Source organism: Capra hircus, chromosome 16 (genome assembly GCF_001704415.2).
Source record: "Capra hircus breed San Clemente chromosome 16, ASM170441v1, whole genome shotgun sequence".
Classification (NCBI taxonomy): Eukaryota; Metazoa; Chordata; class Mammalia; order Artiodactyla; family Bovidae; genus Capra; species Capra hircus.
Window position 1 is genome coordinate 75746428 of NC_030823.1, and position 16040 is coordinate 75762467.

The 16040-nt window shown below is 43.4% G+C and overlaps 1 protein-coding gene across 4 annotated transcripts in view; it reads left to right on the forward strand.

Annotated features, from left to right (window-relative positions):
- The window catches only part of NEK7 (NIMA related kinase 7), a 137655-nt gene that overhangs the window by 107282 nt on the left and 14333 nt on the right, over positions 1-16040 (forward strand). For all 4 annotated transcript variants that reach the window (XM_018060813.1, XM_018060815.1, XM_018060814.1 and 1 more), the window contains 2 exons: positions 9424-9518; positions 13586-13699. In XM_018060813.1, the coding sequence (XP_017916302.1) occupies positions 9424-9518; positions 13586-13699 (209 nt within the window). The remainder of the gene's footprint in view (positions 1-9423; positions 9519-13585; positions 13700-16040) is intronic.

The window sequence follows — 16040 nt, forward strand, 5'->3', positions numbered from 1 at the left end:
TCCTCCTGATACTGTCTCTTCTATTTTGTGTTACTAAAAATAAGGCTATTTGCAATCCAGTAAATTGATTTCACAACTCATTAATGGGTTATAACCTGCAATTTGGAAAACATTAGTCTGTGTTTACAGTACTTCCGTGCTGTTCCATTTACTTAAGGACCGAGTCCTGTTTTTCTGCCTTCTGTTAGGCAGCCTGCTGGCCGGGCCAGTTCGGGTGGTCAGACAGGACTCAGTCATTCATTGAGCTGCACGTGCTTGTGAGGGCGGGACTCACGTATTTGATTGTCCTGCTCACTTCACAGTCTTTGGGCTCCCTGAGGCCCCGGGTTAGGCGCGAGCCGTGGGTGCAAACTCTTCGCCTTCCAGAGTCCAGGAGCCTGAGGCCCAGGGGTGGGCGGGCTGTGCACGCAGGAGGCAGTGAGGTGCTCCGCTGCCTGGCCTGCGGGCGCGCTGCATCGGGGCCTGGTGGCATGGTCCTCTCTGCCGGGTCCCCGACTTGCCCCTCACCTCCACCTGGGGTCGCCTTACCCCACTCTGCGCGCAGCTGAGGAGCCCCAGGGGGGCGCTGTTAGTGCCTGCCCTGCACTTGCCTGTTCTCCGTGCCCAAGCCTCGGAAGCAAGCAGGCTCCGGAGGTCTTTCTTTGTGTCCTCCTGTCGACCCACAGCTGGGGCTGACATTTCCAGGGAAGCACCCCTTCGAGACTGGAAGCTAAAACCTGTGAAGTAGGAACATGGCAGTCACGGTGTGCGTTTTCTCTTGTCACCTTGGATTATTTTAAAATAATCCAAATATATGATTAAAAAAAATATATTATTATTCAAGCCATATCGAACTACCTGTCTTTCCTGTGATACTGACCCAGAGGAGTCCTCTTTTGCTCCTCAGTACCAGCAGCCATTGTGGCAGTGAAGATGGGCACAGCAGTTTGATATTTGCAAGCAGTTTGAAGGCGCCTCTTCTCCTCTGTCCCGTCATGTAGTGTGGGGGTCGGGTGGCGATCCCTGAGCTCACTCTATTTAATAATGAATCTGCTGCCCCTGACACAGAATTCCTGATCCTTATCGTGTTTTTGTTTTTTCCTGTTTTTCTTAGACTTCTTACCTTGGAACACGGTGTGTGACTCACTCAGTATGCCTAGTCCTTTCCTTCTCCCTCCCTCACCACATGTATCTTCATGAGGACCGGGGTCTCCGTGGTTTGGGTTCGTACCTCCTGTGTCCCAAGTGTATAGTGGAGGACATGTGCTCAGTACCTCCTGAGTGAATGAATTAGAGGTGGGCTGGGCATCAGAGGGTGGATTTAACTAAATCCGTCACAGAGCACAGGTTAGAGCATGCTGCAGGAAGCAACAGCAGTCAGCACTGAAGCATATTATTTCTGTGGTTATCCAGAGTCCACTGTGGGCCCAGGTGGCCGCCCTGCCTCCACATGGTCACTTGGCATCTCAGGGGTTTCCGTCTTGTATAATCTTCACAAGGGGAAGAGATCACGAAGAACTGACTTACTGGCTCTCAGTTAAATCTTTCTGCTTGAATGTAACACAGGTTGATTCCCATTCATGTTTTATTGGCTAAAACAAGTCTCGTGTCCATGCCCATCTTAATTCCCCTGTGTGTCCAGGAAGAGGAGAACCAGAAGCAGTGAGGACCGTGAGCTAGAGGAAAAACACCTCGGGGTTTTGTTTTTTTTTTTTTGTATGATTTGTCCTCTCTCTGCTTGTTTATTTTTGTGACATATTTGTAGCTATTGTACCTGAAGAGTACTTAGCTCTCTTGATGGGATTGTATGGTGGTAGGGAAGGAGGAGGGAACCACACATGGCTTTGGGGCGTGTCCATCATTCTGAATTAGGTGATTCTGAGCAGAGGGATTATTTTAAAATCCAGAATAATTCATGAGGTATGCTAAGAGTCTTGATCCCTGGTGAGTTTTCTCTTATCAGTAAATCTGTGATTTTCCCTCCTAGAAATACTGGACATACACATGATCAGTTCAGTCGCTCAGTCATATCCGACTGTTTGCAACCCCATGGACTGCAGGCCTCCCTGTCCATCACCAACTCCTGGAGTTTACTCAAACTCATGTGCATTGAGTTGGTGATGCCATCCAACCACCTCATCTTCTGTCGTCCCCTTCTCCTCCCACCTTCAGTCTTTCCCAGCATCAGGGTCTTTTCCAATGAGTCAGTTCTTTGCATCAGGGGGCCAAAGTATTGAAGTTTCAGCTTTAGCATCAGTCCTTCCCAATGAATATTCAGGACTGATTTCCTTTAGGATGGACTGGTTGGATCTCCTTGCTATCCAAAGGACTCTCAAGAGTCTTCTCCAACACCACAGCTCAAAAGCATCAATTCTTTGGCGCTCAGCTTTCTTTATAGTCCAGTTCTCACATCCATATATGACTACTGGAAAAACCATAGCTTTGACTAGATGGACTTTTGTTGGCAAAGTAATATGTTGTCTAGGTTTTTAATGTGCTATCTAAGTTGTTCATAACTTTTCTTCCAAAGAACAGGCATCTTTTCATTTCATGGCTGCAGTCACCATCTGCACTGATTTTGGAGCCCAAAGAAATAAAGTCTGTCACTGTTTCCACTGTTTCCCCATCTATTTGCCATGAAGTGATGGGACCAGATGCCATGATCTTAGTTTTTTGAATTTGGAGTTTTAAGCCAGTGTTTTCACTCTCCTCTTTGATCAAGGGACTCTTTAGTCCTTCTTCACTTTCTGCCATAAGGGTGGTGTCATCTACATATCTCAGGCTATTGATATTTCTCCCAGCAATCTTGATTCCAGCTTGTGCTTCATACACATGATGGGAACCTTATTTTGGCAAATTTAAAACATTTATAATAAAAATTATTTTTACCAAGCTTCAAACATTAACTGTGAACTGAGTGCCATGTAGCATGTGACTTGCTTTCTCTTCTCTATCTCTAATTCGAGTCTTTAAAGCGGTTGTGATTACCTGGTTTAGGGTCCTTAGCAGTCAGTGAACAACCAGTGTGCTTTTAAATTATACAAGATCATCATTTTATCCTTTCATTTGTCTTATTGTAAAATACTGGCTTCTCCCTCCATGCCCCACCCCCCAAAAAAAAACCCTCAAAGACCGAACTGATCCCATCCCCAGACTGTCCAGTGAGCTTGCAGAGGTCATAGATGCTTCAGGTCACAAGCTTTTCCATCTCTCCCAGCGCCTGGTGGGTTCTTGGCCTGCAGCTGACTCAGCACGTGGACATGGCCCAGGTGGTGTGTGAATCGTTAGCGCATTTGTGTCAGATTCCTATTGCTGCCCTAACAAATTCCCACAAATGTAGTGGCTTAACAGAACTGTACAGCTTTTACAGTTCTGTGGGTCAGAATTCCAGCATTGCTCTCCCTAGGCTGCCATCAAGGCATCTATGGAATTGCTCTTTTCTGGAGTTTAAAGAGGAGACTTCTCCAGGTTGTGGGGAGAAGCCAGGTATTTGGTCTTGCAGGACCAAGGACCCTGTCCCTTTGCCGAGTCACCTGAGCATGCATGTCAGCTCCTAGAAGCAGCCTTTGTGGGCGTGACCTCTACCTCCTTGCTCCATCTTCACAGCCAGCATGGCAGGTGTAGACCCTTGCACATGGCATAGACAGTCCCGGGTGGTCTCCGTTTTCAGGTCCATCACCTTCCACCTGCAGAGTTCTTGTGCCATGTAACATGATGCACATGGGTGTAACCCCAGGGCTGGAGATCTCCCTGCTCCCTGGTTTAGTCCACTTGACAGTCTTCCCCCTAAAGCCCGATGAGGTGACATGGTTTTGGTCAGAAGCTTCAGTTGATGTTTATACTACTGAAATTAAGTGCTTTCTTTTTTAGGCAGATGTTTCAGCGTTAAAATTTCACCTTTTTTAAATTATAGACCTTTATTGGTGATACATGTTTACTTTCAAGGGAGAAAATACCACACTTGTCATAATAAACGTTTCTAGCAACAAAGTTGTTTTCTAGCATTACTATTAATTTATTAGCAATTCTGTTTTTCTAAATTATTTACAAATTATTTAATTCTCAGGGGGTGTCTCCCCTTTGTACTTTAGAGTACATCATGTACTTTAGTGTATATAAGAGATAGAAAGTAATTTTAACAAAACTTAGAGAAATTAAACTGCCATGAAATATAACCACATTATGTACTCCAAAGGTGTATATAAGTAATTAAGAGTAGTTATCTGTTATTCAGGCAAATCCATTTGCACCAAAGTTACATTTATTATATATAGTGAAGTGTTTCCTGTCTCACTGCTTGTTCTAGTGAAAAGAAGGGGGGAAAAAAAAAGGCTTCATCATGTTCTAATATGGCATTTTACTTGCTTTCTTAATGTCTCCCAGAAGAGCAAAGTGGAGAATTTTCTTTTTGTGTGTACATGTGTGATTTAGTTATTATATATGCTTGCTGCACCTCCTGAGGATGGAAGGGGTTTTTACAAAGCACTGGCTACAATGCTCTGAGACTGGTCCTCATGCTGGACAAATATCTGAAACCACTTGGGGGCAATTGTGATGTCGTTGTTGTTTGTGTTACAGGATTGTTTGAACTCCTCTTTGCTATTCAGAATGAGACAATGGTTCTCTGATTTTGTGATGTTGCCAGCAGGGTAAACGCATGGCTGCCGTTCAGCCAGCCTCAGAATTTTCACACTGGGGTCTCTTGAGTGTACAATTCATGTTCCCCACACTATTTCCGGGTGTGATACATCCTCCGATTGCAACTTAGAAAATTAGTGTTCTTAAACCAGGCATGAAAGCAGTTTCATTTCTGGTGCCAAGTGCCACCTGTGGTCACTTGCCTGTTATTCCCACACCTTCCCTAGCACCTCTCTGTGGGCTTTCCTTGGCTGGTCTCCCTCCAGTTCAGTGTGGATGGAGCCGTAAAGACAGCATATGCTTGGTCAGTATTGAAGGCTACTTGCACTGGTTTATTTTTAACTTTCAGTCCTTTCTTGACTTAAATCATCACGCTGGGAGGAAGCTGTTATCTAATTGTAAACTGTGCATGGTTAACCTCTCAACTACCATCACAAGTATTTATTTGAAGCAGAGGAGCTGCAGAGAAGCACTGATCCCTGACCCTCACCCGTGGCCTTTCGTGTGTACATGCTGAGACTTGCAGAAGAGTTCTCTGCTTCTTCATTTGGAAAGATTCAGATTTTTTTCCCCAGTCATGTTTCACAGTAGTCACTTTCAACAAAATAACTATTAAAATGCAATGGACAGGATGACCTGGCTGGATTCTAGGTCCGTACCTTACTGGCTTTGTCACCTTTGGCAGATTACCTGACTTCCTTATTTGTCTTCTCTACAAGATAATAGTGGGAATATCTCATGAAATGGACCCCATTTCTCTAGCCAGTGAGCCCTACGAGGGGCTTGGCCTGCTTTTTTCTGTCTCGCCAGCACCCTGAACATTGCAGGGGGGCTTGATAAACATTGTTGAAAGCTCAGCAAGATAATACATGTGATCCATTTAACACAGTGCCTGGACAGAGAAACAGTAACTGTAAAATTATCTGGGTTTTAAATGTTATCAGTTACACTGAAAAGAAGAAAAATTTATTTAATAAATGTCTTTCATAGAAGAAATGTTGATCTACTACTGAGACATTCTGTACTGACATGAGATAATACTCCAAATTAAGTAAATTTGGCCTCTCTCCATGAAGTCTGCCAACATAATTTCTGGGTTGACATACGAGTATGAAGGAAAAAATGAAAGTTAATTCCTATTCCCTGAAGTTGTGTGTGTGGGAGGGTGCGCACGCATGTTTAAATCAGATTGATGTTTAAGATGAGTTGTGTCCTTTCAGTTTTCCCAGTAAGGAATGTTCAAAGCTTTCTTTTCTGCAGTTTATTCTAAGAAGCAACATTTCTAAACTGACTTTACTTGTTTGTACCCTACTTAGCTGTCCTAGGTGATAGTTTAAAATAGGAATATATTACTTTCTTCCACGTCACTTTTCCTATGGGCATTTGTTGGGTTTTTAAGAGTGCTACAGAATTCAGAGCAAAGGGGTCTCAGAAATGAGCTCATCTTCCTCATCACTGCACCTTACAGATGAGGTGAGTAGAAAGAGAACTTTAGAGGTCCCGGCTAGCTCGTGGCAAAGGTGTGAAACGAATTTCCTGACCTCTGACTGGTTTTTCCTTCCCTCCCTTAAACAAAACAGAAAAATAGCAGCCCAGGTCTAACCGTATAATAAGACGTTTCAGTGGTTCCATCATTTTTTCTCGTTCAAGTCTTTGGAGCAATGGCAGTGCTAAATGTTTAGCTAAACTATTGGGAAAATTCTGTATATAACTTATTCTGATGAAATGTAAGTTATTAACTATTTTAGTCATATATTCTGTAATAACAGTTTAACAGAATTCTTTGGCTCTCTTAACATATTGTAGAACTTGTGAACATTAGTCTTCATCTGTACAGGGATACATTTTCGAATGTATTGTTAATACAGTGCTTTCCGTGTACAACTCTTCTCATATAGCTAGAATAAGTCAATTAACATAATGAAAACTTTTAAAAATATATATATTTGAATGACTGTCTTACTATGTTTTAAAGAAAGGTCAGATAGCATTTTCATTTCTTTAACAATTTTTGTCTGCTCTCGGCCTTTCCGTTTTTTGTGCTGTTGTCATCCGTCCCTCACCTCTCACGTCGGGAGGTTGAAATGACCCAAGTGCGTGCTGTGGTGGCTTCCCTTCCCGTGGCGCCGGCGCCCCCGCGGTGGAGGGACCCTGCGCGCTCCCGCCCTGAGGCTCCTGCGCGCTCAGCGTGGCGCTCAGCGTGGCGCTCAGCGTGGCGCTCAGCGTGGCGCTCAGCGTGGCGCTCAGCGTGGCGCTCAGCGTGGCGCTCAGCGTGGCGCTCAGCGTGGCGCGGGGGCGCGGTGACGTCCGCTCCCGTCCCGCCGCACCTCCCCCTTGGACAGCTGTTAGGGCGTCTCCCCACATGCCGGAGGCAGCACAGCTGTCGGGATTTTTTTTAAGAAGGGTTTTAAGGAAATAATCATATATTCATTCAGTTTGAAACATGGAGATTCAACGCATCTCACCTTCTCCTAGTGCTTGAATTCTGCGGGCTCCCTGTCAGGTGGAGCGGGCGAGGGTGGGTCCTGGCTGGGCAGGGACCCCGCCTGTGCTCAGGTCGGACAGGGCGCCTGGCGGAGAGCAGCGCCCCCCTCTCGGCGCTGGGTGCGCCCGTGGCACCTTCCTCCTCACTGCCGACGGCGCCCCGGTCCTGAGGTGTCGCTCAGCGAGGCGGGTAGCCCGCTCAGACTTCCGCTGAGATGGGGGCAGGACACAGAACGGACGGAGGCGGCATCCTGGGTAGGAGCGGTTCTCCGGGTCGCTGATAGGCGCGGGAGGACCGGCGTCGAGTGGAAGCCGCGGCGGGCTGCGGGCTAACGGTTGCCCGTGACCCCCCGCAGCGCCCCGGAAGCGGCTCCTCTGCGCCTGGAGCTCTTCGCCGTCTCAGGTGCAGTGTCCTGCAGCCCTTGCCGTCATCCGGCCTCCCTGCTCCTGGCCGTGTGGGCCGGCGGCGGCGCGTGGCCCCGTGCGGCGGTCCAGGGGTGATGCCAGGGCAAACGCCAGCGTTTCTTCACCCATCCTGCACACTCACCTCAGACCCCTGCGGTATCAGCAGGTTTCCCTGGGCTAATCACCTTCGCTTCTGGTAAACCCTGAACCTTCACGCCTCAGTGTTTGCCGTCGCCTGCCCCCGTGGATTCCGGGGAGCCCCTCTCTGCGGGTCATGGCCCTCCACCCCGGGCCCCAGAGCTGAGGCACAGCCGCGTGTTACCCGAGCCGCACCCGCCGCCTCCGTCGACCGCGCGCGTCCAGTCCGCACCGTCGGTGTCGCCGCTGAAGACGACGGGCGAGAGGGCTCGCGGCTCCTGGAGGCGTGGGGCGAGTGTGTGTCCCGCTCTAGGATAGTGCACGTTCTTCACACCTAGCCGTTTCCACAGGCTGTCTGCCTTTTCTCCTCCCGATGGGAATCGCAAATTTACTCATCTTCGCAGGAAATGCTGCAATTAAGTCATTGATGTCTTGTCTGCCTTTGACAGCATCCGAATGTGTCACTTTATTTCTGTGCCTTTTATCCTCGTGTTTGCACACTCCTTTTTTCATGTCCTCATTTTTATGAATACCTCCCCTTCCATCCACTCTGATTAGGGCCATCCATTAGTAGGAAAAAGGGGTTTCAGTGTCGCTAGGATTTCCTCTGCAGGGATGGTTCCGTGGTGTTTTCCCTTTTTAGCCCAGAGTCGTTTCCGCTCACAGCCGATGTAACGCTGTCCTTGTGGAGGAGGATGTGTTTGAGCACGGCGCCTTGATTTTGTTGGGTCCACCCTTGTTGCCTCTGCCCGAACACCCCTGTTGAGCATCCCGAGTTACACTCTCATGAGATTTACTGTGAACTCCTAGGGAGTTCTTAAAAATTGGTGCAAGAGGGAGAAAGAGCTTTTCTCTGGGAGTAACAGCACAGTTTGGTAGCTGTTGCCTCAAGCAAGTAAGATTTCTAAATTTTGTTCTCAACCTTCGATTTTCTATTTGGCAAAAAGCCTTAGGCAAAATGAGGGTGAAATAATAGCCATCTAAGTTTGAGATTTAAGATTCTCCCTTCAAAATTTACTTAAATGTTTCTGCCCTTGAAAATACAATGTGAATGTCTTACTTAAGACATTTAATAAACATTAAATATATTAAAAAGAAAGTATTCAAAACAAGCTAACATCCAAACAAACCCGAAATTATCCAGGGCAGCTTGTGTCTATAAAGGTCTCAGTAGTAACAGCCTGAGACATTCTTCCAGAGATGTCAGTGGCCTTTCACATATGTTATTATATAGCCCTTTCATATACAAAATTCTGTTTTATTCTTTCTAAAGTGGGAGTTAAGTAAGGTACTGAAGGTTGGTGACTATATTATTTGTAATTTTAAGAGTCACAACAGTATTCTAAGGGATGTTTGTAAAAGTTGCTAGGTATGCTTTATACGCACTACACCAATTGTTATGTATTACTATCTATTTTAAAATCACTATATTGTCATGCTCTTTTGGGACATACAAGCCATGTTAAAAATTAAGAAATGAAACCAGTGTGAGCCACTTAGTAGATTTTGTTAGAATTCCTTAGACTCTACCTGAATTAAAGAAAGAAAATCAAGTAGCACTCATTGCCCCCGTTTTAATGTGGGACAGATGCGAATGTGCGATTCAGGATCAGAGAGAAAAGAGGAAATGTAAACGTTCTGGAGTATGCCCCAGAATAGTTTTCTGATCTTAATCAATTATTTTGGTGACATTTTAATCTAAAATTTTGGATGTAATTCTTATCACAGCTGCATCTTCATTTTTACCCTCCTCTTGTTCTGTCTGGTTTCTTTCTGCAGTGGGTACACCTTATTACATGTCTCCAGAGAGGATACACGAAAATGGGTACAACTTCAAGTCTGACATCTGGTCCCTTGGCTGTCTACTGTATGAGGTAGGTAATGCTGATAAATTCCATACACGGAAGTGCTTTTACTTACTGGAATGTGTTTCCCCTGTCCTTTTAGTATATAGTTATTTTTTTTCTAGGTGATGTTTAAGAATTAGCTGTTTAATTATGAGGAAGTTAATTCACTGACTTAGTAACTGGTTTTATAATGTAGTTTAGTAACCACACATTTCTACACATTTATTTTCTCTAATTTAAATTGTTTCCTTTTGATCAGAGTTTAATTTCTTAAATGTTTTTATGTTAATATAATGTTGCTCCATAATCTTACTTATAAAAATATACATTTGAACATCTATTTAAAAAAAATAACTTGCCCATGCATAGCTGGAGAGATAACAATGGAATGGATTTAAAATATGAAAGCATGGTAAATATCTTTATCAATTTTTTTTAACTTTTATGTAGAGTAATTCAGCTTTCAGGATAGTTTATAAAGAGAAAATTCTAGGTTACCAATTAGTTTAGTTTCTGTGAGTAACACTTTGTACTGGTAAAGCTTGGTGAAAATTCTCTCAACTGTTCTGCTGGTGATAATTTATCAAGGAAAGATGGAATTATGTAGACAGGTCCTCCAGCAAATATTGCAGTGTGACAGTTTGGGTGAATAGAAGAAAGCACGCTATGAACACGTTTTATACTCATTATAGAGTAATCGTGTCAGGGAAGGCTTAAGCTAGGGACTTCTTTAATTGAATGGTAATTTTCTTCGGAATGTGGGCTTCTAGTCAGTGCTGTTCACTAAACATTAGCCTACATCTTGGTAACTCTTTTAATAAAATGAGATGAAGGAAAATAATACATGGAATCCTTTTCATATTTTAAGACATAGAAAGAAAGTCTAAAGTGGATAGATAGAAACCAGTGTATTTGTTACTATTTTCTGTCTCCTGTCTTTCGGCTTAAATAAAATAGGATGAGATCATGTATTTTAATTGTTCCACCTTTACTTGGAAGTAGAGCATCAGAAGGTTTTTGAAAATGTGTGTCATAATCTTCAATTATTATTTACAGATTGAAGGTCAGACTTCCTTAATGTAAGGAACATGAGATTATTGTGTTCTTCCTACTAAAATAACAACCACTTAGGAGCTTTTAAATGTTCTTAAATAACATTCCTGGGATAATTTTTTTAAGAAAAGTTATGAATTAGTGATAGTATAAAATACATGTTTGTTTGTATTCACTGTTCACATGAGATTAAAAGAGGTTTATGCTCAGTAATATTATATTCTGTTCATAATTTGGTACAGTGTTGCACTGATTTGACTATGTTGTTATTGTAAAATTTAAAAGGCACTTTGTACATTTTAAAATATTTTATACCTATTTAGGCAACCTTAGATTCTTTCAGGCCATAGTCTAATAAATTATCAAAGCAACATTTTCCCTTTATATACCTCAAAGTAAACTGCAAATTGGTTTCCAATAAGGAGAGTAAATTTAGCAATGAAAAAGAAAAAGTTCAGTTGTTATTTGAGAAGTCTGCATAATTCTTTTAGGACCAGAAGATTTCCATGTCAGAACTGAAATAATCCTTCACATTATGAATTTGCCTTTGAGAGGCATCGTCCCATTTTTATGTATACTTGAAATGATCACCAAAATAAAAATTATTTCTTTGGATGCTCCTACATTCATGCGTATTATGTGTTGGGAATGATTTTGAGTGAAAGCATTTAATATGTTGACATTAGTTTTCAGCTCAGAGCATTTTCCCAGTTGTTCCATGCAAGTCATTGGGAAGAACTAGAATTTTTTCTAAGGATTTAATTTACTTTGATGTTGTATCTCTTTCTAATATAATGTCAATAAAAATGCCCAGAAGTTTATCTTTAAGAAAACTGGTCATAGCATCTCCTAGACATTTTCTATTGTATCCCACTAAGAATTTACCATTCACAACGAAGGAGTGGGAACCCTTTTTTGAAAATGTAATTTAAACTCAGCAAATTAGACTTTCAAATATTCCTGAAACCTCGCGCACACACACACACACACACACACACACACACACACAAAACTGGCAGTACAGTTTTAATTGATATGCAACAAAGTAGACTTTACTAATTAAAATCAAGATGCTGTGCTTTTGCTACACGGACCTTTACATGGAAAAGTAGGTTTTACACACTTCCTTATTGTTCAGTGCAGCAATCGCATCCTTCCAGGGTTGTAGGTTGGTGGCTTACAGTTCAAAAAAAAGAGAGAGCTGCCACCAGCCCCGAAGACAGACAGTGGGCTCTCGTCCCTCCGACACCCCCAGAATACTAATCAGGGATGTCGGACCCTGGAGGTCAGGGAGCAAGTCAATCATTCTAGCGATCGTCTCAGTGTGGAGGATCAAATTAGCCTGAAAAATTCAGCTGCTGGGAGGAGAGGGCGAGCAGCTGTCAGGGGCAGCATCGAGATGCACTAATGAACCAGATGAATAGTGCAAAAGCTTGAAAATAAAAACAGGACAGTTGACATTTTTCATCTGTCAAAGCAGGAGATGCATGAAAATATACTATTCCTGTTTAACTCCTTAGGGGACGTTCAGGTTTTTTTTTTTTTTTTTTTTTAACACTGCAGTATTGAGACAAAAGTACCGTAATGAGCTCCTGGCACGTGATAACGAACACACGTACATTTACTTAGGGTTTTTGCAAACACAAGGAGACAATAGTTTACACACAGTCTATTTTTTTAAGGGGGCATCTTAAAAGATTCTGTTTTATCACAGAGTGTCCTCGTATCTTAACAGAAGACGTAATTATTATTGTAACTGCTCTTCTGGAAATGTCCTCTCAGATGGAGCATTTTACACATTTAGGGACACACACCTGGTTTGGGGATTTCTCGTCGTGGGGAACACCTCTTCTAAAGGTGATTTGGCAGGAGCTGCAGCGAAGAGCTGGCAGGCGGCTCTGCGGGCCCACATCCCCCAGCCCCACGGTCCAGGCCGGGAAGGAGTTAAGCTCTGCTGCAGCTCCGACAGATGAGAGCCATTTTCAGCTCGTCCCATCCCCACTGACGCCCACTGAGGAGCCCTGCTCGGCCCAGCGTGTTGCATGCACGCCCGGCCTGTCTGGGGAATGTACACATTGTCCTTCCAAAATCAAACTTATTAGCACATGTAGAAAAGGGTGACTGACTTGGGGGCAGCCTTGCACTCCGTGTTGTAGTCGTGCTGCCTCGGTTCAGAGATTTAGGAGGTTTGAACAGGAGGTGAACATCCTCAATTGAATCTTGAGTTTGTAACCCTGCTTACCGTAGTCCTTGCTCGCACTTGAAATGTCAGGTTAGAACCTGGTCTTAAAGTTAAATTTGATAATGTCTTTTTTAAAGTCATTCATTCTTTGAGTGTTTTTTTCTCCCCCCTGCATAGAAATCCCATTTGGATGCCTTGAATCAGTGGCCACGACTCCTAGGGCTTTCGAGCACATTTAGTGTTTCCGAAACATCGTCACAATAGGAAAGGAGTTCTGATTCACTGTGAACTAGTTTGAGTATCAGAACATTCAGATTGAGAAGACATTTTTTTATTTCAGAATAGCCTTTTCCTGCAGAGATTGTCGTGAGAGATAAAATGCTATGTGTACCGGTCCCTGAACCATTGCTGGATTATACTGCAGTTTTAGCTCGTTTCATTTTTGTTGTATTTTAACCACTGAATGTTTGATATTATACCATTCGTGTCTGTCTGGTCATGAGATATACTAGTTGTTCCTACTGCACCGTATTTACAAAGAGTCCTAAGTTATATTATTTTTGTAATACTGTTTAATGCTGCATAAGTGTGTGGGGGTGTATATATGTAATTCTATGCTAACCATATCTCCCTTCTAGGAAAGTTTCAATGTTAAAAATAATAACCAGAAATTGAAGAAAGACATTTTAGGACTTATGAACTAATTCTCTGGAAAGGATGTTCATGGAACGCCAAATGCCTGGAGAACTTTATTTAAAATGTTTGCAGTTATCCCCTCCCCTCCAGTGTCATATGCTCGATGAAACCTCCTTTAAAGTTAACATGTAAGTGTATCAGTTTCATTGGGAGCATTTTGCAGATGGCCGCGTTACAGAGTCCTTTCTATGGCGACAAGATGAACCTGTACTCGCTGTGTAAGAAGATAGAGCAGTGTGACTACCCGCCTCTCCCGTCAGACCACTATTCAGAGGAAGTAAGTCATCTTTCAGTTCGTGTGTCCACATTGTTCGTTTTGGTAATGCTTGCATTTTATTTTGGGCCCTTCTCTATTCCATGATGCACATGCTGAGTGTAGGTGGCAGAGAGAACACCATCATTCTGCTTTCGTTCCCTCGGAGGCTTGGCTGTTAAAGAGTTGCCCATGGTTCATCCGTCACATGGAGAGGAACCCCACACCACCTGCGGTCTCACAGTGGCTGTAATGGAGCAGTGGCTGACGTCACCACCTCCTGGACACGGCACCCAGGCGCTGGGTGACCGGCACGTCCAGCGTCCCTCCCCATGCCCACGGTCTCAGAGCAGCTATGACCCCTCTTCTGACAGAACCTCCCTCCTGCCCATGTTTTCCCAGAATGGAAGCAAACATCTCTCAGCTGCATCTCTCTCAGCCCTGTTCCTTGCTCTTTTTATTCTCACCAGGCCCGTCCCATAACCACCTCCCCACTGCAGTCATATTTCTATGGGAAATGTTTGAGGTCAACTGAAAGTGTTAGCAGACGTTGCCCAGTGAAGATCTGAGCGTGGGTCCTTGCTTGCTTTGGGAGCCCATTGAAATGAGTTGTTTGGCCTCCACCCAACATCCAGTGTTCCCCTGAACAAAACATCTCCCATTTTTGCCTAATGCATCATGATTTTGCCAGTATTTGAGGAGACACTGCAGAATAGCAGTGTCTCAGGTTAACTAATGTGTTCTCATAACCCTTTGGACAGCTCACGGGGGACCCACCCAGAGAAACCACAGTGTCAAGGACCTGCTCGTGGGCAGCAGGGGTTCTGCCCAAGGAAAACTGAATGGGGCAAAGGGAAAAAAATGAAGCAATTACAGTGTTCACCTTTCAGCTGGTCTTGTCACTCTATTTCAAAATGAATGCAGTTGGTTCTAGTTTTATATAAGGAAGATTGAGTCCATGTAACTTGAATAATAAAATCTCTCTAAAGAATTTTTACCATATGGGAAAAGCACTCATGGTCCTAGGATATTGAAAGTACTTTTTTTCCCCAATCGTTTTGATACTGATAATCAGTGACGCTTGGATTTTTTTTGTTTCACAGCACTTGTGTTCAGGTGCTTAGAATAAACTCTTACAAGACAGCCCCGGTAATTTTAGAAGCATTATCTTTATTTGATGTTAATGCTGTTATTATGTTAGCCATTTTTAATTACTATTTTGGGTGTGGAATATAAATACAGCATTGCACAAAACCGGCTCCAGCACTCTCGGCCCGCAAACGCGGGAGGGTGTGAACAGCCATGCAGAGCGATGGCGCAGGTGTCAGGGGCCGCTCTTTGTTGTGTCATTCACGCTGTCTCCTCTCTTCCACGAAGCGCATGAATATTTCACGTATCTGCATCCTCATCCGCTATTCCTCTTGACTAATTTTCAGACCGTCTGCATTTGCATTTCACATGGTAGCTGATGAGGAGATGCCCGCGCAGCAGCGGAGCCTCAGCAGGCGGTTACCATGGCGACCTCCAGCCGGATTTTAATGATGATGCCACTGGTGGTTCGTTGAAGTCGGCCTGCCTGCAGGGCTACTTCACTGCAGCTAAGTGTGAAGTTGGATTCGCGGGTTCTCAGCCAAGGGGCACATATCAAAGTCTGGCCCAGACAGAAGAAGGTCTCACAGTTGGGAAAGGAAAAGAGATTCCACTTTTTACTTCCCTCCATATAGTTTACCAGTCTTGAAACGAGGTATAAAGCAAAACACGTTATATGATGTACTCACCAAAAGAAACTAGTATGGGCCCTCAGATTGGTAAATTCTGTGGCTGCACAGCAATAAAATAGAAAGCTGTAGTACGTAGGTAAACAGGGAGACTAATTCTTATGGAACAAATGAGCTACAAAAAATACAGACTAATGATCTTACTTTAATCTGTTCCATTATGTAGAGAAGTTCCCAGAACAAGAGCTTTGAAATGCAGATGTGCTAATAAATATTTTCTCTCCATAAGCAGGAACTCGGTTTGTTTGGAAGATAATTATTCAGAGTTTATGGTAGCAAAAAACCTGAACAGATGCCATACTGCCATACTTCAACCATATCTTCAATACTCCTTTATATAGTATGCCTTTTAGATCTTTTAAAAGTCTAATTTTTTTTTCTTTTTTAGTATGGCAAAAATTTAGGAAACAGTGAAAAGTGAAATATAAAGTTTTTAAACGGAAAACTTTTAATTAAAAGACCAGTCCATTAGGTGCCAATTTTATAGCTCAGATGGCAACAGACTCTGTATCTGTTTGAAAACTGAAACTTTTAAGCAAAATTAATTTCCTACCAGATACCTGTTTGAAAGCTTACCAGTTTGATTT